The sequence below is a fragment of the Lissotriton vulgaris genome, chromosome 1_2 (assembly GCF_964263255.1).
Source record: "Lissotriton vulgaris chromosome 1_2, aLisVul1.2, whole genome shotgun sequence".
Taxonomy (NCBI): domain Eukaryota; kingdom Metazoa; phylum Chordata; class Amphibia; order Caudata; family Salamandridae; genus Lissotriton; species Lissotriton vulgaris.
This window is the reverse complement of record NC_141686.1, coordinates 189181337-189203375: the sequence shown is the minus strand read 5'-3', so window position 1 is coordinate 189203375 and position 22039 is coordinate 189181337. Positions and strand designations below refer to the sequence as shown.

Here is a 22039-nt window from a genome sequence, read left to right as displayed (position 1 = left end):
TGGAGAAGTGGCAAGGGGTTGACGGAGGCCCAGGTATTAAATTTTAATTTACCCTTGGGTACTGGGACCCCCGCCAAGCCGTTTTAACATCACCACCTTGACACTCCTCACTGCACACTCAGCAACATACCTGCTCCACTGTAATCAGGCGTCGAAGCACACCCGGGACACGCTAGGTGTCACTGGGTGGGCCAGATGATGAAGCATGCCACCAACTAGGTTGGTGGGTGAGGGCTTCATGAACACACCTACCAGGTGTTCCCACCCCCTGACGAAACATACCCGAGTCCTTGACTTTCGGCAATCTTGTAATAGATGAGCTAGTCTCCTTTTGATTAATCATATATAAACCTCGGGGATACAGACTAGCTACTTGGTCCTCTCTCTCTCTCTTGATACGCATTTTTACAGTTCTATGCCATCTGTATAACAATATATTGCGCAGTTCATTTTACACAAGATATCTCGGCCTAACAAATTTATGGAGGTACTATCACACACCACAAATCGATGCCTGTCTTTGAAATTTCCAATTTCTACTTCAACTGGTTGTGTTAAGTAGGTTTTAATCTGTCTATTAGCTACACCTACAACTTGGATATGCTCTCCAGAGAGAGGAAGATTTTGGACTTCCACTGATCTAACAGTAGAATGGGTAGCACCAGTGTCCTCTAGGAAAGTTATTTCTACATCATTCACCTTTCCATTCACAAATGGACCAGACTGATCTACCTCAAGAGTGGCTCCAAGCATGCACTCTTCTCCCTCTCTTAGGCACCGTCAGAAGCTTTCATCCGACTCACTCCCGCCTTCCTCTTGTAACCAATACTGGGGACTCAAATTCACTCTGGGCGATCAGTTTACCTGCTCGTCTCTGCTGAATCCTGTCTCTGCACTGTATCTCTGCAGATTTACACTGTGTGGAAGTGGCGGTGGTGGCACCTGACTTTGCTGAGTAACTATCTGCTGCTGTTGCGGTGGTTGTTGAATTACCTCATGCTGCACTTATGGATTCAATGATGTATTGTCTGGATTAACTCTTGGTGGATACTTACATTCTTTTCTCCAATGCCCTATTCTGCCACAATTTTGACAAGGGAACTTTTTCTTGAGCTCTTCTATATTTCCTACCAATTTTGTTTTGTTGAAATTCCCTTTTAATTTATCTTGACTTGCATCAATATTTGTATTCTCCAATTGTGCTAATTGGTGTTCTGCTACCTTCACTTGTGCCCACATGGCTTTTTCCTTTAGTTTCTTTTATTTATCTTCAATTTCATCACTACAATATTTAGCCTGTCTCAACACATCATCTACTGTACTCGATTGCCATCCTATTAAACTATGTCTAATCATGTCTCCAATTTCTGGTCTTAAACCATATACAAATCGATACACAAAATGACTCATGTCTTTTTCACTCAGTTCTTCATATCCACTGTATTGTTTAAACACCAATAACAGTCTTTCATAAAATGCATGCACAGATTCTTTCGATTCCTGTATAGTTCTGTCTATTTTAACCCAATCTGTTTCTTTTGGTGGAATTTTATTCTTCAAAAACACTATTACTTGTTCATATTTACGCATCACTTCAGGCGACGGAGCACCTGTTACTTTGCCTCGAGGATATTCCCCCTTCGGCCAATTTTTCAGTTATCTTGTACTCAGTCCACAGATCTGCTGGTACAACTATGTCAAATAATCCATCCAGATCAACCCATAGTACTTTTGAAACTTTCACAATTCGATCTACCTCGATGTGAAATTTACAAGGTATCTCCTTTTGGGTGATTTTAATATACACGTCGACTCGTGCGACTCTATCGAGGCCATCCGTTTAGGTTAAGCTCTATCTATGGCTCACCTCACTCAATGGGTTGAAGCCCCAACTCATGAGGCTGGTCATCTTCTAGATCTGGTGTGTTCCGATTTTGAGATCACCATAACACCCCCGGAAAGGGTTACCTGGTCAGACCACGCTCTGATTCAGTTTGCTTGGTCCCTGAATAGAGACGAGGGCAGGGGGAATCCCCCCCCTCAGGCTCATTCTCAGCGGATCAATTTGGCTACTTTCTCAGACTCCCTTGCCCGAAACCGTCCAGCTCTGCCGTTGGAGATCGATTCCGCGGTCAGTGTCTTTAACTCTTGGGTGGAACAAGGGTCGGCTATGCCTACAAACAGGGGTCAGATCAGGAGGACTCGGTCCACCCCTCCAAACCCTGGTTCACCCACTCCTTGCAGGAACTTAAATCTGGCTGTAAAAAACTGGAGAGGGTATGGCGACAAGCCTACCTACCTGAGACTAAGAGCAGGTTGCGTACAGCACAGAAGGAATACTATGCGGCGATTAGGGGCCGCCAAGAGCAGTTACTTTGCTGGGAGGATTGAGAAAGCGGATAATAACAGCAAAGAAATCTTTGCCATAGTTTAAAGCTTTCTATCTCCATGTGCTGCGCTTCCCGTGTTACCATCTTCTGATCTCTGGTGTGAAGAACTCTCACCTTTTTTTGATGATAAAATCGCTAAAATCCAAGCTGACTTACAGAGGGTCTGAGGCAATGTTCAGTCTCTACCGATCCCTCCATCTCCAAAGTTGTCTCAAACTAGAGCCCAATTTACGAACTTCAATCCAGCCACGCAATCGGATGTGCTGGCAGTCCTTCGGTGAGTGTTCTAGAGGGGGTGGCGAACATTGTTTGCCAGGAGGCAACTCAGACTGTGAACCTCTCCCTCTCCTCTGCCACTGTCCCTTCTTGCTGGAAGCAAGCCAAACTTCTTCCACTTTTGAAGAAGGCAGGGCTGGATCCATCGGCCACCTCTAGCTATCGTCTCATCTTGCTGCTTCCTGCGCTCGCGAAAGTCTGCGACAAGATTGTATTCAGACAACTGGATAATTTCATCGAATCCTCTCAGGTCCTTCACCCAGCTCAATCTGGGTTTAGGGCGGCTTTTAGCACAGAAACGGCGCTGGTGGAGGTGTCTGAGGCTGCCCGGGAGTGTCTTGATGGGGGCGGCAGAGCAGTCCTGATTTTGTTGGACCTCTCTGCCGCCTTCGACACGGTGCCCCATGCTCTGCTCTTGGCCAGGTTGGCGGAAGTGGGCATCTCTGGACGTGTCCTCTCCTGGTTTACTTCTTTCCTGACCAATAGGACGCAACAAGTGTGGATGCCGCCTTATGCCTCACGGCCAAAGAATCTTACTACAGGTGTGCTCCAGGGGTCCACATTGAGTCCCCTGTTGTTTAATATATATATGACCCCCTTAATTCATCTGGCAGAGCAGCTGGGGGCCAAAATAATGGCCTACGCCGACGACACCCAGTTGTTGTCCACCTGGCCGAAGGACAATCTGGATGCCTCGGTGGTGCACTCGTGTCTTGCCTCTGTCTTCCGCTGGCTTGCCCTGGCACAGCTTAAGTGTAATGAGGAAAAGTCAGAGGTTCTTCTTTATGGTACCCTCCCGGACGATTTCAGAGACCTCATTTGGCCAGTCAATCTGCCCTGCCCTAAATAAATAGGAGGCCCGGCGAAAAATCTAGGGTCTGGTTCGGGCAGGATCTCAAGTTTGAAGACCATCTAAAAAAACTGACTAGTATCTGCTTTGCCACTCTTAAAGCGTTAAAAAGGTTCTTCCCACTCCCCCCGAGAGAGGCTAAAGAAACGGTTTTGCGTGCCCTCATTCTTTCTAGACTCGATTATGCCAACGCACTGTTCAGTGGCCTACCTGCCTATCTTATCCAGCGGCTCCAGGTCATCCAAAATGCGGCTGTGCAGCTTTTATTCCTTTCTAGGAGAGCCAGTGTGCGATCTCACCTTCGCAGTCTTCACTGGCTCCCAGTCGCCCATCGAATCCTGTTTAAATCTTTGGTTCTCACGTTTCGGGCCACCCACCAATTAGGTCCGTTGTATCTGCAAAAAAGGTTTGTCATGTATGTTCCCCGTCGGGCTCTTCGCTCTGTAAATTTGTACCAAAGGACCGTGCCCAAATTTAAGTATTCAAGACTGGGCGGTCAATCCATTTCTGTCCAGACTGCCAGGGCCTGGAATGCTCTCCGGCTGCATCTAAGAGCGTCTCCGACAATCTCTATGTTCAAGAAGGGGCTCAAAACACATTTGTTTAACATTACCATATAATCATTTTTTCTATGCGCATTCTTTTCTGGATAACCTCACTCACCGCGCCAGAATACTTTGTAGTAGCAGAGCCCGATATAAAAACATTTATAACATAACATACCATAACATACCTGTCGATACCATTCTACTGGTTTTTCTCTCAATCTGGGGAAATCACTTGTAAATGATAATATATCCTGTCTACTCCAAGGAACATGTACACATCCTCCTCCAGGTATTTCTATCATATGGATTTAATTTGCTACCGTCTCTTTTCCTCTCACAGGGAACGCTAATGTAGATTTATCACTGGCCTTTTCTTTCTTCTTTGCCCATTTTATTCTCCTTTTATTCACATCTCCCCATATCCTTAGTAGTACAATTAATTCTTTTATTTGAGTCAACCTTCCTGCAGTATTCATATTTTCAATGTCCTTTTCTGAAAAGTCTACTCCGTAGGATTTCTGCAATGTTTTATTCTTTGCGAATTCTATTTCAAATTCACTCGCTAATCCTTCTAATTGATCATGTATAGACTTTGCCTTCCATGTTATACTTTTACACATGAACATAAATTCATCGTCTTGGTACGTTTTAAATCTGTCCATTCCAATTGTTCCAATAATTCATTCTTCCATATAGACTTTTAATCTTGCCACATCTAGTACTTTAGGTTCATGTTCTTTCAATTTCAGAGTTTTAAGCCAATCACATAATTCTTGTTCCGATGGTCCTACAGGAGTTTGTGTTAAATCTATTTTCTCTATACTCTTTTCAGGTGTAGCAGAATCAGGTTCTGCTCCAGTTGTATACTTATAGGGCAAACTCTGATTAAAAGTTGGCAGATTTACATTACTTGTTCACCTAAATTCTGACAAATCTGGATAAATATTTTCTTTTACCTTTGTCAAACTTGGCCCTTTTATTCTTTGGTTTTCAAATGCTGTGGTTACAGGTCCTATCGTTACTGGAACTGTTACTGCTTCTAGGTTTTTGGTAAGCTCTTGTATCTTTTCAGTCAATTCATTTGTAGATCGTATATATTCAGAAGTATTTGGTTGTTCTCCAACTCGTTTTTCTACTCTATTTACACTTCTTCTTTCGCTATTTTGGTTAGGAGTACTGGTAAGTCTTGTTTCTGTCATTGGGGCATTTGGATTATATCTCATTTCTACTCTTTCTGGTATATCTCTAAAATTTGAAAATTGTCTTGGAGTTTCATTAATTTTATCTTCTACTGGTGGAGCATTAGGTGTGGTCCATAAAGAACGTGGTTGATATGGTGGCGGTCTCTTATTTAATATTTCTTCCAGCACGTATCCTCTGATTCACTATCACCATAACCTTCTTTCCCTGTTTCCACATTTTTCCTCTTCTCTGTACATTTCCGCCCTTCATATTCATCCACTAATCTGACTGAATACATTCCATTTGCTGTTCCACCTATGTGGGAAGGGTACGTGGGTCCTGTGCTCACTACGCCACTGGAGTTAAGCTATCCTGGCTGAAGACGGCTGATAGCCGGAAACCGGTCCTAGGATGCTTGATTCTGGTCCAGGGAAGACATGGCTTGACAGTTCAGTCTGGACTGTTCCCATGAGGCACAGGGTCAAGACTGATTTGCATATGGCCATGTCTGAACTGGGGTGGCTTGGTGAGCAAAATAACGATGGATTAAATCCAGATCTATGACTGGGGGTGAATGTTTTGCCATTGTGCAACATTCCATCCATCATCTTGTGTATTTTTCTGTTCACCCTATGTGGGAAGGGTATGCCCAGACGTGGGTCCCGTGCTCTCTACGCCACTGGAGTCAAGCTATCCTGGCTGTAGACGGCTGATAGCCAGAAACCGGTCCTAGGATGCTTGCTTCTGGTCCAGGGAAGATATGGCTTGGCAGTTCGATCTGGTCTGTTCCCATGAGGCTCAGGGTCAAGACTGATATGCATATGGCCATATCTGAACTGGAGTGGCTTGGTGAGCAAAATAACAATGGATTAAACCCAGATCTGTGACTGGGGGTGAATGTTTTGCCATTGTGCAACATTCCATACATCATCTTGTGTGTTTTGGATACATTCCATCACACATGTCAGCATTTCTCCAGCTGCACATTCCACTCTCATGTGTCTCTCCCCATAATCCGTGCAATCTACCTCTTGGTCTGAGATGTCTTTCCGACCTCTCTCGCTCCATTTCATGCATCTCATCCTCCCATTCAACTAGAGCTTCAAATTGAGTCGGTCTAGGTCTTGGTTCAAGTTTCATCATCCTATCTCTCAAATTTCGCAAAACTGCCACATTAAAATATCCGACTTCTGGAAAAGCTAACGCACCATCATTCCTGGTATAACTAGCCTAATTTTCAAGCCAAACACATGTATGGTAACCATATTTTAACAACATATAGGAAGCAGACGTTTTCGGCGGAGGAAGTAATTTTCCCTCTCTTGTTACTATTGCCTTGCCCTTTTTAAACACATTTTTCAATTTCTTAAACAATGAAGGTTTCTCCTTTTCTTCTTCATAATAATAATCAATTTTCTTGATAATTTTTCCTGTCTTTCAAAAGATCACGTACTCCTCTGTTGCTGTTCCGTAATACCAACCTATCACAGCGCGGTTTACACTAGCATATCAATTAGAACTAGATACGTCTCCTTAGTGCTTAACCAATAGTTTCGCTGCTTTTTGTGATGCACCAATCAGCCCTTACTCTGTCTTGGTCACAAGGACCCATCCCTGCACGACACTTCGGACGTCAGCTCCTGCTCCGGCATTTGCAGCTTCAACTGATCCCTCCATTACAAGGTTTATCGAGAAGCTGTATTTACAAGCTATACAACTGAATCCATTAGTAACTTACACAAAACAGCTCCATTCGTCTGTTTCGCTAAATAAAGTGATAGAATTTTCAATCGTAGAAGTATTCTGTATCTCCAGTAGACAGATCTTATTTCTCTCTACCACAGAATTTTAGACTCGCCGATAAAGTAGCACCACTTCCTCTACTTTACCCTCCTCTCAAGCTCGGGTTAAGCTCTATTACTCTCCCAGCAGTAAGTTATAAATCAGGATACAATGATCCCTGTACTTGAAGGCTAAGATTTTATAGAGTGTCCTCGTTATGCATTTATCCTTTCACACGAAAAAGTCACTACACTTGTGACATGCGCAAATACCACTGTAGTATACGACAATACCACTTTTGAAACAGACTATGTGATGTGCGACTTCACTTGCCACACGTCCTCTGCCTGCAGACAGAGTGACTAGTTTCACACAATCCTCAGAAGCATTTTCAGGACTACATATAATGTAATACAAACTCAACAGAATTCTGTACATCAAAACGCTTATATATCATTTTATACATAATCCTAGCTAATTCTATAGCAACCAATGCTCTGCTACCAAGTTAATTACTGATGCAGCGCTACTCCGGAAATGTTTTCTAAAAACCTGAAGTACCAAATCATACATTACTCATCAGTGGGACCAATAACACTGCGAGTTACTCACAAACACTTTCATCCTACTTCATGGATCGGTGTGTTTCAAAGGAGAGCTACAGGCAACTGTGAAATGTTTCACAGTTATCTGCTAAATATTAGTTGTATATCAGTGCATTTTATGCAGTTAAAGCACCAAGGCGTATATATTTATGTGATGGTGGTATAAATCAATATAGCATTTGCAACATGGTATTTGGAGAAGCTGCACTAATAAATGTGCAGTCAGTTGTTTTTTTTGCACTGCAAAAAACAAATTTGACTTATCTTCCACAGTTCAGCAAACTGAAACAAAAAGATCACTAATTACTACATACAGATTGCAGGTACAATAACTTTACCCTTGGAAACAACTTCACTTTAGTCACAGGATCTCTTTATTATGGTTTTACAAGTGTAATATGTAATTTATTACAATTATTGAGGGAGGGGGCAATATGACTTACTCAAGACTTTGGCTTTCCAAAAATAAATCTATCTATCTAGTTTGGACACTCTCCCTGAGCTGTTATGAGGACCCAGGAACCCCAAATCCTTTGGGGCTGTGTCATAATATTAAAGAGAAGGGGGCATGCAACCCCCTTTCCCGAATATTACAAGACCCTAGGCACCCATGAGCCTCATCATAGCATGGCCTGTGCCCCCCTCCCCAAGCTATTAAGAGGCCTAGGTGACCCCATCCCCTGTAGTCTAAACTGATTAAATTTCCTGTGGGTGCTCCATCCCAACCCACAGAATTAGAGGCCATGGGTTTGCACGGGTCTCCGTTGCCCAGCCGGCTCCCCTGCCGGCACCCATCCAGTGTGCAGTGAGAGTGGTCTAATATTTGTTTTTCTTTTGCCTCCCACCAGGAGGGAGTAAACCTGTTTTCCCAGCCAGCGAGAGTGCACACAAGGAGGTGGATTTTGGCTCCCTGCCAGTGTCCTGGGTGATTTAGTATCTATACCTCACACACTCACCATGCAGTGCTTATCATCTCACTTATTACATCACTAATGACAGGTTATATCACATCATTTATAACATTAACATCTGAAATGACATAATTGATAACAACACTGCATGGCAAGAGTGCAATTTACTTTAGGTCATGTGTTTTATTAACTCTAATTTGTGAATCAGAGTCGTTTTTGTGGCCAAAGATTCAGCTCTTACTAAATCCAGTCAAGTGAAAACGGGGGCACGCAGTAAGGTTAAAGTACCTATGGTTAATTCCATAAGTAGGCAGTACAACCTGCAAGTCACGAATGCCTGACTGTTACCCATCTCCGACATATATACACAGCCCGTGTTTCAAAAGATCTCTACCCCAATTTGCGGATCATAAGTCACCAGCACAAACATTACACCAAAGCAGAAACAAGTGTAACAATCTCTCACTTATGTCTACATTGAACAGCAACACTCCCTACACGACTTCAGAAGAAGCGCAGCGCTCGCATGTGAGCACACACACAAGCAACATTACAAACTCCGCTGTCATATGCAACACACCCCCTTCATTTTTTTTCCTTTACATCAAATCAAAACCTTTGAACCTCGTGGGAAATCTACGCTCTCTCACACTTGTGGTGCGATCACTAAACAGAACCCTACTTTTGCAAGCCGAAGATTCATCTACGTAAGGGACTTTAGAGAGATCATCTCTCTGAACATCTAAAAATACATTTGTGGTATGATTGTCAGCTGGTAACAGCCTACCCTTTCATAATGACACTCTGCTACGATTCCATACCCCACCACCATCCACACGCACAGCGTTCTAGAATACCTCAATGATCCGCACCAGGTCAGACCAGTTAGCAAGCCCCTTACATCCCCCTTGGTCATGCCCGTGATATAGACTGAATCCCTCTATTTGCATTTTCAAAAGGAAGTTAAAATGATATTGATGAAGAAAGTTTTGCCATAGAACCATAGCTTCCAATGCTCTCAAAGACTCGCCAGTTCTGAGACTGTTAAGATTGTATGTTGTTTTGCTGATTTACTTTTACTTTTTCGTACCCTTTAGTGATTGCTGAATTGTGAAGCTCTATGATACCCTGTCTGGTCATGTTCGTGATATATAAAACCTTTTAAATAAATAAATAAAAATAGTACGCTCCTTAAGATGCACCATGTCACCCACTTGCACCTCATGCATTCCTCCAACTCTTCCTTTTTTTGCAAATTTTCTTTTATCTTGTCCTTATAAGCTTACAATTTGGTTTGAATGTCCTTGAAATCTAGTTCAGCAACATTGCCTTGTGTCAGAATGTTGTCCTTTCCCCACCACGTGACAAGCTTGGTGCCAGGTTTTGACATCTCATTAACTCAAATGGGCTCACCAACGTAATGGGATTAGGAGAAGAACTATAGGCTAAAAGCATGGACTGCAATGCATCCAAACCCCCTTCGACAGGAAACTGAATAGCTTCCTTACCACTCAGTTAAATCTCTTAATCCGCCCATTTGCTTCAGGATGGAACACAGCTTTCCTTTTGTGAACAACACCACACATATTCAAATAACTCTCCATTTGTCCACTCAAAAATTGAGTCCGTTATCTGTTGCTAACTCCTGAGGAATGCCCTCTCGACAAAAAGCACGCTTTAATGAAAACTCGTGCATATCACAATGTCCAACCCAAGCCATTGCCTTACAAACTAAAACCTCACTATTCATAAAATAACTGATCCTCCATTTCCCCCACCTCCACCCCTACGATCCCCACATAAAATCCCCACCCTGCCGATAACATAACATTACATAACATTCCATAACAATCCCATCCCTCAGTATTGCAGTTCCAAACTCCTGCCATCTAATAAAAACCTACAACCCTATCTGTCCTTCTGCAACTGTAACTACCTAACCTCTATTCTAAACGTATCCTACCTGCCTAACCTTTCCCTGGCCCTGCCCACAAAACTTCCATCATTTAACCAACTTTTGAACAACCCCACAGCACCTGTTTCAAGCGACAGCATATACAAATTTCACCAGAACCCTATGCACCTTTCCCCAACAAAATGGGCAGACCCTAAAACATACTTCTCCGAACCACGCCTAAATAAAGGGGAGGGGGGGCGGGAGGGACAAAAATCAAATCCCTGCTACACTACTAGCCACCAGAGGCCAGATGTAGGTAATTGGCATTTACCGATTCGTAAATACCGAATTTTACCGATTTGGTATTTCCAAATCGGTAAATGCTATGTAGGTATTTTTACCAATTAATTTACAGAATCTGTAGAATTCGGTAATTACCGAATCGGTAGTTACCGATTCGGTAAATGCCATTGTTTCCTATGGGCCTAAAGGCCCATAGGAATCAATGACAATTACCGAATCGGTAAATACCGATTCGGTAAAATTACCGAATTGACGAGGGGGACAGGGTGTCACTTTGACACCCTGTTGCACCCCTGATTCAGGCTTGTGTGCCATGTGACACACATACATGCCCTTAGGGCATTTCTGTGTGTCAACATGGCGCAGGTGTACATGCACAGATGTGCATGTACACAGGAATTTGTTATTTACCATGCAATAGTATTACATGGTAAATAACAAATTCTTAGGGGCCTGTGGCACTGTTTGCAGTGCCACCTACATATTGATTTACCGATGCAGTAAATTTACTGAATCGGTATTTTACAGAATCTGTAAATTTACAGACTCGGTAAATTTACAGATTCTGTAAAATTTTGGCCCCCTACATCTCAATCACCAAATACCGGTCAGTAACGGCCGAAATCAGCCGTTACCGACCGGTATTTGGTGACCTACATCTGGCCCCAGGTCACCAAAACATAAAATGGTGGCTGGGAGATGGAGGGATAACCCCTTATAGCCTTTGGGCTATCAAAATGAGTTGGGGTGCGTTTGGGCTATTCCCAACTTAGCCGAATAACCTTACAAAAATGGCTGCTGCCGGCCACCCCTCCCCCTTCCATACTGCCAGGGAGCAGACCTCACGGGGCTCGGCTGCCCCCAAACTCCCCTTACCCATCTCCGACATACATACACAACCCATGTTTTAAAAGATGCCTACCCAAACCCGATGATGGTAAGACATCCTCACAAGCATTATACAAAAGCAGACATGAAAGTAACAACCTCTTGTTCTTGTCTACATTGAACAACACAAATTTCTATACCAGCACAAAACAAAGGTGAAGCCATTAAAAAAATAGTACATTTGTTTACACAAAAATATATAGCATGTTCAGAATAATTCTGCAAATGAATGCAAGTATCCATGCAGACCTTTTAATGCTTTTGGTTGCAATTTCAATAACATACATTTTTCCTTTCCAATAGGACATGTGACCTGGAATGATTACCCTCTAACTCCTTATGTATTTCCTTTTGTCTGCAAATATTATCTGGGCAATCGGTAAGGCTTTCCTAATTTCTAAAATGTTCTGGAAAAAAATGCACAATCTTATAATGATTAGGATTTTCATTACATTGAAACATTTTACATTTCAATAGTAATCTCGTTATTTATCGTGTTTTTATGGCACAGTTCAAATTTCACAAATCATCTATTGTGATTAATGTTTCCTTTAGGGATTATTATTTGATATCATGTGAGGTTTAAATGGGTTAGAGTATACCCTTTGACAGAGAGGTTTAGATTCTGTAATCATTAGGAGCACCGCTGATAAGCTTGTTACATCAGTTTGTGGTGATGTAAATAGTGCAGATCCATCAACTGATGGTGTAGGAGGAAGCCATTTCTAAACCACCAACAGTTTGAGTGAGCCTGCCGCAGATGTTCTTATACTTCATCTTCAAATGATAATGCCTGATTTAGAGTTGTGTGGCTTAGATACTCCATTGCAATCACAGTGGATGTCCTATCAGCCGTATTACAGTGCCTTAGGATATAATGCACTTCTATTACTGAAGACAGGATATCTGTCATATTTGAGACAGAGTATTCCATCCACCAAACTGCAGGTTTTCGTCTTGCCATAGGCCTCAGTTTTACCCCTTTTGTTTGTCCTAATATTTTTTTTATTAGATATCAACAACAATGAACTTTTTGGATAAATACACGTTGCAGTACATCCAAGACATAAAGTGATGCATTAAGGATTAGTGCTTAAAAATAACTTTAAATAAAACACCCATTGGCAATGGCAATATGTCTTACTTAAAAACAAGCACTGACAAGACTTGACAAGGCCAGTAGGTTTGGCTTGTAACTGAAAATACAAGCTAGACATATGGGCTTTGGAATATTTTTTTCATGTTGCACACTTAGCCCTACTAATTACTGTTTTCATATTCTGCACCCACCAAAGACATGCAATGTAAATAAACAGAAAGTGCACAAAGATCCTCCTCCAAATGTGGCATTCAAATGTCCTCTCTTTTTTTAAAGGCTGCAGTTAGAGTTTTAATAATGCCGACTGCAGTACCTTAGGCTGTAGAAGAGCTCCCAAGAGTCAGATATAGGTCTTTGAATTAGAGGGCACCTATGCAGCACTAAAGGGACTCTCTGATCCAGATACCAACCCACAAGAAGGTGCTTGTTTTTGAGAGGGGGAGTAACCTGCAGCACTTGATAAGCATTGACGATTATCTGCAGGGCACGCAATGCCTATGCAGCACTAAGGAGGCTACCCGCCGCAGATTCCGGCGCACCAGAAGGCACTAGTGTGTGGCAGGAAAAGGAGTCAGTACTGCTTCAAAAGCCCAGATTACTTCCTGCAGCGTGAGCCTCACCCAGACCAATGGCAAGCTCATCTTCTGCCAGTTATCGACTTGAAGAGGCGGGCAAGGCCAACCCCTTGGTTTGTTTCCGGTCTCCGGGCAAATGCAGGTAATTTGCTGTTCTAGATTCACTAAACTAACATTTGGGAACATTTTGCTACTCCACAAGTTATTGCTTGATTCAAGGGGATAAGAAAGGCTGCCCCAGCCAAACTGTTACCTTCCCTGGTGCTTACCCAAGTCTCTACTATCAATGATTTTCTGGCCTGGGCGGTAGTGGTAGTCGCTAAAAAAGATAGAGCTGTATGAGCTCATATTTTCTCTGTCGGGGGATGGTCCCCTACTGTGCAGAGAGAATCTTAAGCTACTGACTAGGAGCGAGTTGTCAGAGTCAGCTGACCAGTCTAGCCCTGTGAGGCCCTAGTTGTCCTCCGAACTCCCCTCAAATACAATCCTGCTAATACAGGCGCCTGGTGGATTTCCAAGCTCCAGCCCAGCGATAAAAGATAGGGGGAGGTCCGCTGACGCTACAGGGAAACCGAGCCAGACAGACTATGACTTAGTGCTTGGATTCCATCCAAACATGGTTTGAATGATGTGTGGGATTTAAGTACCTCACTGAAGATTACATTTTAGGCTATTTTGAAAGGTAAACTGGAACTGGTTATCTCCCAACTGCCTTCTATTGGGCTAAACTTGAGGCGCCTGTGGACTCAAAAGATTTTTACATCAAAGGGATAGGAGTGGGTGCCACTTCGGAGCAGCGAAAGTCTGAAAATGCTACGCTCCATTCCACTAACGCAGTTTCCAGTAGCATTAGCACTCTTTCTACCTCTGGTCTGGGTGACCATCCTTCCCCAATCAGAAGCCTAGTCCCAGTGATCGACTTTAGGTCACCAAGGATGGCAAGAGAAGGGACGATACACTTCGGCAGTGAACAGCAATTGGGGGTCGGTGCCTGGTGGAATACCTTTTAGCGACAGGCCCTCTACATTACATCTCCCGCCTGCTTCATGTCCCTATGTCGTCGTTTTGGCTAATGTTCCTGTGTTACCTTTGAGGACTGGTGAGACAACCACTGAAATGAGAAATAAGATTGCTCATTGTCTGAATAACAAGCTTAATTTTTTCCAGTACGCCCTGATTGACCTGTTAATTTTATCTTAACTGTTCGAGGGAATGGGTGGGTGGGGCCACACAAAAATGTTTAAGGAGGACTGTGTTGCAGTGAATTTCTGGAGTCCCCAACAAGTGGGTGGGTTGCTGTCCTAGGCTAACAGGACCCTACCCCAACCAAAATCAACCGATCTTCTGCCACTTTCGTATTTCTATAACACTTTGGCTCTTGTGCTGAGGCCCCACCTGGTTAGATCAAAAGGGGACCAGATTCTTGATGTTTTGAAATTCCATTATAATTGATTTGAGATACTGAGGAACACATGCTTTACCAAATCAACATTGAGACATTATCCCACAAGCATTATTGGTTTAATAAAGAGTGTAGAGAAAAATAAACCCTTCAGTTCGAAAGTATTAAAAGTGGCCCTCAATCCAAATTCAGGCAGAAAGGGTAGATATAAAGGCCCCCTTAAAGATGCCAAGACATCTTCAATATAGGGGGATGTCCTATATGCTATTCGGAATAAGAACCAGGCAACATTTTGGCATGTGCTTAGTCGTGACAGAAAACCACTAGGATTAGACCTGAAACTAAAACCTTACCTAAGCACTGGGTTACCCATTTTCAATCCCTCTATAGTACAGACAATACTAAATATGTCGACCTGGATGTGGCTGACCGAGTTATGTTGTCTTCTGATTTCAATATCCAAGCAGATGACTCTCCCGGGCTACCACAAGAGCTGACTAATGTCACAGTGTCATTCACCCTCGCCAAGATATGGCAAGTTATTCAGGAGCTCAAAGCTGGCAAGGCCCCAGTCCTTGACAAGATTCCTGGGGACTTGCGTGCACTCAGCCTGTGCGTTTGTTGACTCATGCGCACTTGAGGCTGTGAAGCAGCAGCCAGCAAAGGGCGGAAATGTAAACAATTTAGATGTCTTGATGCCAAGACATCTTCAATATAGGGGGATTTCCTATATGCTATTCGGAATAAGAACCAGGCAACATTTTGGCATGTGCTTGTCAAAGCTGTCAATTTGTCTGCTTACATTTCTTGCTGCTGCCCTGTTATTATTGAACACTCCCTCTCCAGTAATTACAACAGTAGTGAAAGTGTTTGATTGTGAATAGGTAATATTAATATACTCATTTCAGCCAGTCAGGGGAAACATTTACTATTCCCATTCCAGTCAGTACAACAGTAGGCAAACAAGTATAAAATCCAACAACTATCAAGCAAAATATCTTGAACAAGTAATATTATTTTAAAAACAAAGTAAATTAAGAAAAATATAAATATGTTGCTAAAAATACAAATATATTTATTAATACAATGTTTTAAAATAAAAACATATTACAATGTTAAATACATATCATAAATAACTTCAAATATTATAATTAATAAAATACATAAATAATTTTCATACCAATAATTATTTTCATTTTGAAATTAATTGTTACTCCACAAATATTTATTATATACATGTAGTTACTTCCCACCTTATAACCCCCAAACACTCACAACCTGCACCTAAAACGTAACTTTAAAAAAGCGTTTTTACACTATTAATATAAATATGTATCAACAGACTAATTATCATTATTTAAATAATAATAATGAATTAATTATAATTCATGTGCTTTCAGTAATTGATGTACATTGAACAATACACCCCCACAACACACACAACACACTCATACAATTTAACAGATAATTCTTTTAATTAACATAATTATCGAATCAATATTTATTATTAATTAAAAAAAATAATTATTGATTACTTAAAATGTATTTACTTCCACCCCATAACCCTACAAAACCCACAATCCACAGCTAAAAACTTTTTTTTTAAATGACACTATTACATTTATTAATTGTCAATTAAATAATGAAAAGTATTTAACAACTTAGGGGCCGATTTCAATGTCGGACGGACCTACGTCCATCCGTACATCGATCTGGAACTTGAACCGACCAACTTCCTGTTGGAGGTACCAAACCTGAAATTAGGATGCAACCACACCTATTCTTCACAATGGGGGCATGCATTCTGATCGGAATGCATGCTGTCATTGGAAAGAACTGAGGTGTACTTCATCCCTGCACTCTTTGGCAGGCACCTCATGTTGCTTGCCACCGGGTACATGGCTCAACAGGGGTGCAACATAGGTGCTCCCTCGGCCACCATCTGGAGGCCTTAAACCTATGAATTGGCCTCTAATTATTAAAAAATTAAACTATATTTTCTTCCACCTACCCTTTACCCCTCTAAGCCCCACACCTAAAAAATTAATTTCAAAATTAACATCATTAATTATCAAATAATTTATGAATATAAAATTACAATTAACAACAAATTATTAGTTAATTAAAATTAAAATACTTATCACCCTTTACCCCTATAATCCCACAACCTGCCCATAAAATTTACATAAAAAACATTAAATGCACAATTTACATAATTAAATAAAGAATATTAAATAAAAAGTAATCTCCTCTCCTGAGCTGCGGGCGCTAAAACAAAAATGCAAACGTCTAGAGAGGATATGGAGGAAAGATTTCTCTGTAGCTAAGAAGCAGGAATATAGGATAGCCATTGGAAAATATAAGGCTGCAATTAAACAAGCTCAAGCCACTCATTATGAAGAAAAGATTCCACCCTTTCCACAACAACCATGTAAAAAAAAAAGTAGATGTAGTGCTTATATAGCTCACGAATCACCCTTGAAGGGATCACAAGGCGCTGTATACATTACGCTGTGGAACCTTTCCTGGCCGTTCTCTGTGAAGTGCCCACTCCTGGGTACCCCCAAGGCATCCTAGCGCTGTTGATGCCGTTGTGGAGATTAAGCAAGCTATTGCCCAGAGTTGCATAGTGGGAAGGAGAGGAAGGACCAATGTTCCTTATTGAGTATGTAGTCTATATGACTACTTCGCAACCTGTTGCTGTAAGTAGGAGAGCCCGGCTTATCAGATTTTGCCCATCCATTTACAGCCCGTAACCCATGCTCCAGACATAATACTTTTAGCTGAAAAACAGCTTCTGTCCATTTTTTAATGGAGGGTAATGTTAGTTGTGGAATATCCCATTGAAGGTCCTGCTCAAGGTCAAGGTCTACATTGTTCGTATCTAGTGGTTCAAAAGAACACTTGAAATCCCCAGCAAATAGGATGTTTTCCCCTCCTTTATACTGATTGAGATAGGAATCAAGAAGGGAAACAATGCCAGAGGCTTTCCCTCCAGGAATCCCTCTGGCATAGACATTAAAAGTAAGAGGTCCTCAACATCAGCAATTTTAATTTTGATTAATAAAATATTGTTACTAATGGTGTCCAGCTGCTGGACTTTGTACCTATCATTCTGTCTCACCCAAATAGTTAGTCCCCCCATTGGTCTCCCCCTTTGACCAGCACTAGCAGCTTTAAAAAAATGTAAGAAGCATTGTCTAAACTCGGGTTCCACTGACCATGTTTCTTGAAATACCAGAACTTCATTGGTTTCGATAAAGGATAGCCAGTCTAGTGATAGTAATTTATTCTTTAGCCCGGCAATATTCGAGGAAACCACAGCAAATTTTTAAAACCTAGTGCTGGATTTAATGCATGGGTGTAACCAATTGTCACAGGACACTACACAGGGATCAGTTACACCCACCAGTAGGCTCACTTAATTTGGGTGTGTCTCAGTGGAGCTATCATCTTCCCCAAATCTGTCTTCCCGAGTATTTAGACCCTCTGAGACATTGTTTATTGCTGAAGGAGGACCCCCTAGGCTCTAAATATTCAATTTAAACACATGGTCTTCCGTGTCCCTGGTGGCGATATCCACAGGAGTAGGGGAGTCAAATTTGGGACCCAGTCAATCGTTTTCCTCAAGCGAACTAAGTGCCTCATATCTGTTGGAGGTCAGGACTGCACAATTATAGGGGCCTAGCGAATGCGCAGGTATCCTCTGTGTTACCCCTCTGAAGTTTGTGCTCAATTGGTAGAAGTGACCCAGCGGAAGGACATTAATAGCCTCTTTACATACCTTAAAAGAGGCTGCCTGTTCTAAGATACACCGGACCATGCTCAGAGACCGAAGCTCAAGACTACACAGTCCCCGACCAGGCCTTTTTCAGATTGACAAACCCAAGTGACTCTTCTAACCATCTTGAACTCTAAGAAAATATGGTTCCCAAGCCCAGTCCTGGAATTCAAGAAGTGAGGGGCCTTATTCTTAAGTGAGGACCAATGTTCCTCTTCTTGGGCTTGAAGTCTCGGGATGTTGGCCAGTACTATAGTATAGGGTGGAAGATGGAGAAAAACATTTGACAACATATATCCACTCTGACCCTGTAGTCTCCCCACTGAGCCCTTTGGCCCTTCCTTTCATGTCAATGGACCATTATGCGGTCGTATAAGTAATGCAGGGGGTTTCGGGGGGATCCCTATGGAAGGGAGGGGTCAAGCCGCGACTTGTTGTAGTGACCAAGATGTGTTTTCTGCCTGACTGGCACCTATAACTTCGGGCTGGCTGCTCCCAGAGTGAGGGGGTGGAACTTTAGTTATATGCTGCTCTATTTTGGTTAATCTCTGGTCTATTGCAGCTAATCTGGACAGAAGGGGTAAAATCAGGGCTAGCAACTTAGCTTCCATCCTTTTAAGAAAGATTGAGCCTCAACGGAGTTTAATTGTTGGAGCCCCAGTGGGGTAGGATCTACACTAGCTGCACCTGCCTTGATGTTGTCAGCCTCGGCGGCTGGAGCTGGGATCCCTTCCCTCCTTAATTCCATGCTCTTGTTCTTAGCATGCTTTGAGACCTGAAGGCTGGTTTTGGAGGCACTGCACACTATTCCTTTTCTTTACTTGAGCATTTTCTCGTGGGGCAAGTGTTGATTTTTGCTGCCTAGTAAGCATAGTGGTAGGTGTAGCTGAAGGTGAAGAGGATAAGCTATCCACAAGGGGTAAATTAGGAGAGCCTAGCTGTGAGCTTCCTACTGTCACTGATGATGGTTGGGGACATGGGATTGGGGTAGCAGTTGGCTCTAGTACAGGGAATTGCCCTGTTGATAAAGGGTCCAATGAAAGCCTCCGTTCGGTTAGCTGTATCTCGTGTATTAACACAGATTCAGCCCGAGTAAGAAAGGCATCGAAGGTCCCTACCACTCCCGCCCCCCCTCCCTTTACGCGTGACCTTACTAATGCCCAGGAGGAATAGATTCTAAACAAGTAGGAATGGAAGTGATCAATTTAGTAATCAAACACAATCCCTTGAACAGACATAAGCACCCCCTTCTACCCAAGTCCAGTAACACAAGCTTACGTAGAGTTCAGATGTCGATGTTGGAGGGGTGGCCCAGCCCAGCCTCTTCCGGCCTCTGACAGGCGCGGACAGTGGGACGCTGGGAATTGTAGTCCCCGGCACCCGCGTCTGCACTAGCTTGGTTGCGGGAGGTGCGTGGCAGCAAGGGCAAAGTTGCAGTCCCCAAGCACTGGTTCTGGCGACGCAAGGTAAGTTCAGGCAGCAGCTACAAAAAGATTTAGCAAGAGACCTCCATATTTCTCCTCATTACGCCTCACCTGTTGAGGGGTAGCAGTTTTGACAAAATCCCAGGTCTACCACTTATTTTAAATCTGGGATTGCGTCAAAATCCATGGATTGTGTGTGGGAACTTCCACACACCACCCATGGAACACCTCCGTGGGGCAGAATAATGCATCGCAGTGTTTTGTACTGCATTGCCTTACTCTAGATTTATCGAATCACTCAGGGACATGCAAGGTGGTCTCTCATGGCTTGATAAATTGCTTCTTACAGGTTGCATTGCTTTTGCACCCAGTTTCACAGTGCAAAAATGATGCAATACTATGATAAATAAGGCCCTTGGTGTGTAATAGCAGCAGTAAAAAATTATATATATTTACAAACCTAACAACTAAAGTTCCTCTATAATTTCATTTCTTAAGGTTCCACCTCTAGAGCCACCTATGAAATTTCTTGCAGAATTGAAGAAATATTAAAATAAAAAGCTAAACTAACTTTGAGAGTAGCCTCAATATATTTAACAGTCCATATGGACGTATTATTAGTTTGGCCCCTAATCATCTGCCTATGGTGAGTATTTCAACATTGCAAGTAAATAGACCACCCTGCGCTAAGGTTAATTACAATGCATGTAACACATGTCTGCATATTTCATCTTTTCTCTCTAATTCTGTGCTCGTTTGGATGAGAGGTTTGTTCCACTTTATAATATGCTTTGGGGATGGTTCAAATAGCAAGATTTAAACGTAGAAGAAAATTAATTCAGAAGATGCCTCTATCACTTGAGTGGAGTATCACACCTTCTTTGTAGCTTTTTTTTATATCTGACAAAGCAGGTAGGGAGGGGCGAGACCCCATTCTGACTAGAGATAACAGTTGAAGAGATGACTAATTTGCTCACTTTTCATATATACGCATGGTAGAATTTCTCAAAGTCTAATAACTCTGACTAGTTCATAATCACAGTTTAAATATGCAAATTGATGAGGATTCTCGATTCGCTAAAGCCAGCTTGCCAGATATGTTATTCACTTGAAAAACATACAGGGGGGATCTCATAATCGTTATCTCCTTATTTCATCCTTATCACCCATATTTTACAATGCAGGGTTTTGGCTTTTTATTGGAAGCAACAGACTGAAAGTTGAGCAATACATTTCCATTTGGTTGCTGTTCCCTAGCTTCTAACTTGTTGCTTCTGCAGATGTTTACATAAGGATCTCACAGGGTTCAGATAATTTACTGAACGTAGTCCATTGTTCATATTGACCTTTGGGACACAATGCATTTAAAACATTTTGCAAAAAGGTAAGAATATATAATAATCTTAATAATATTAGTTATTTAAATGAGGTACATTTTAAACTGAGTCATGTTAGTTGAGGGTAACAGGTCTTATTTTTACCACACCTTGAAAAATATGGTCCCATGTTTGTCTTTCTACATTATTCAACCATCTTTCTATGTACTTTTCTGTTATAGCCTATGCGGAAATGAAGGGTACTAGTGATATATCCATGGACCACATCAAAAAAAGAAGTAACAGTCACTCAAGATTCTCTTCGAAATACATCTGCTATTGTAATGCATGCAACTGTAAATGAAATGTCTGCTGTGTTCAGAAATTTCATGTTACCTTTTCGATTCACCTTTAGCACAAAGAAAACCTTGTTCAGCAAATGTTGTTTCTCTAGTCTATTATTCTGTCTTTAACCATGAATAAATCAAAGGCTTCTAAATGATCTGTGCTTCTTTAGTCAGAGTAATCATAGTCAATATATATATTCTCTCTGGAATTTTAATAGATTAATAAAATATTACAAATCCTGCTTGCTGCCTTCTTTATCTACCATTAGACACCTCATTTCCACTAGTTATAATTTCTCTACCACATTCCCTGCTTGTTCCACCTACCCTAATATTCAACTCTACTTACTCATTCCCTTCTACCCTCCACTACATTACTCACGCAGTCTGTGTCATTGACTCTTTACTGGTCTGGCTATAGCCTTATTGCTCACTGTAGCAGGCTACACCTGTGCATTAAAGG

The 22039-nt window shown here is 42.0% G+C and overlaps 1 protein-coding gene across 1 annotated transcript in view; it reads left to right on the top strand.

Annotated features, from left to right (window-relative positions):
* The window catches only part of LOC147734878 (alpha-N-acetylgalactosamine-specific lectin-like), a 118323-nt gene extending 96505 nt beyond the window's left edge, over positions 1-21818 (top strand). Inside the window, exons 6-7 of the mRNA XM_086953090.1 lie at positions 11936-12011; positions 21472-21818. Of these exons, the coding sequence (XP_086809216.1) occupies positions 11936-12011; positions 21472-21496 (101 nt within the window). The 3' untranslated portion in view covers positions 21497-21818. The remainder of the gene's footprint in view (positions 1-11935; positions 12012-21471) is intronic.
* Positions 21819-22039: the final 221 nt, after the last annotated feature.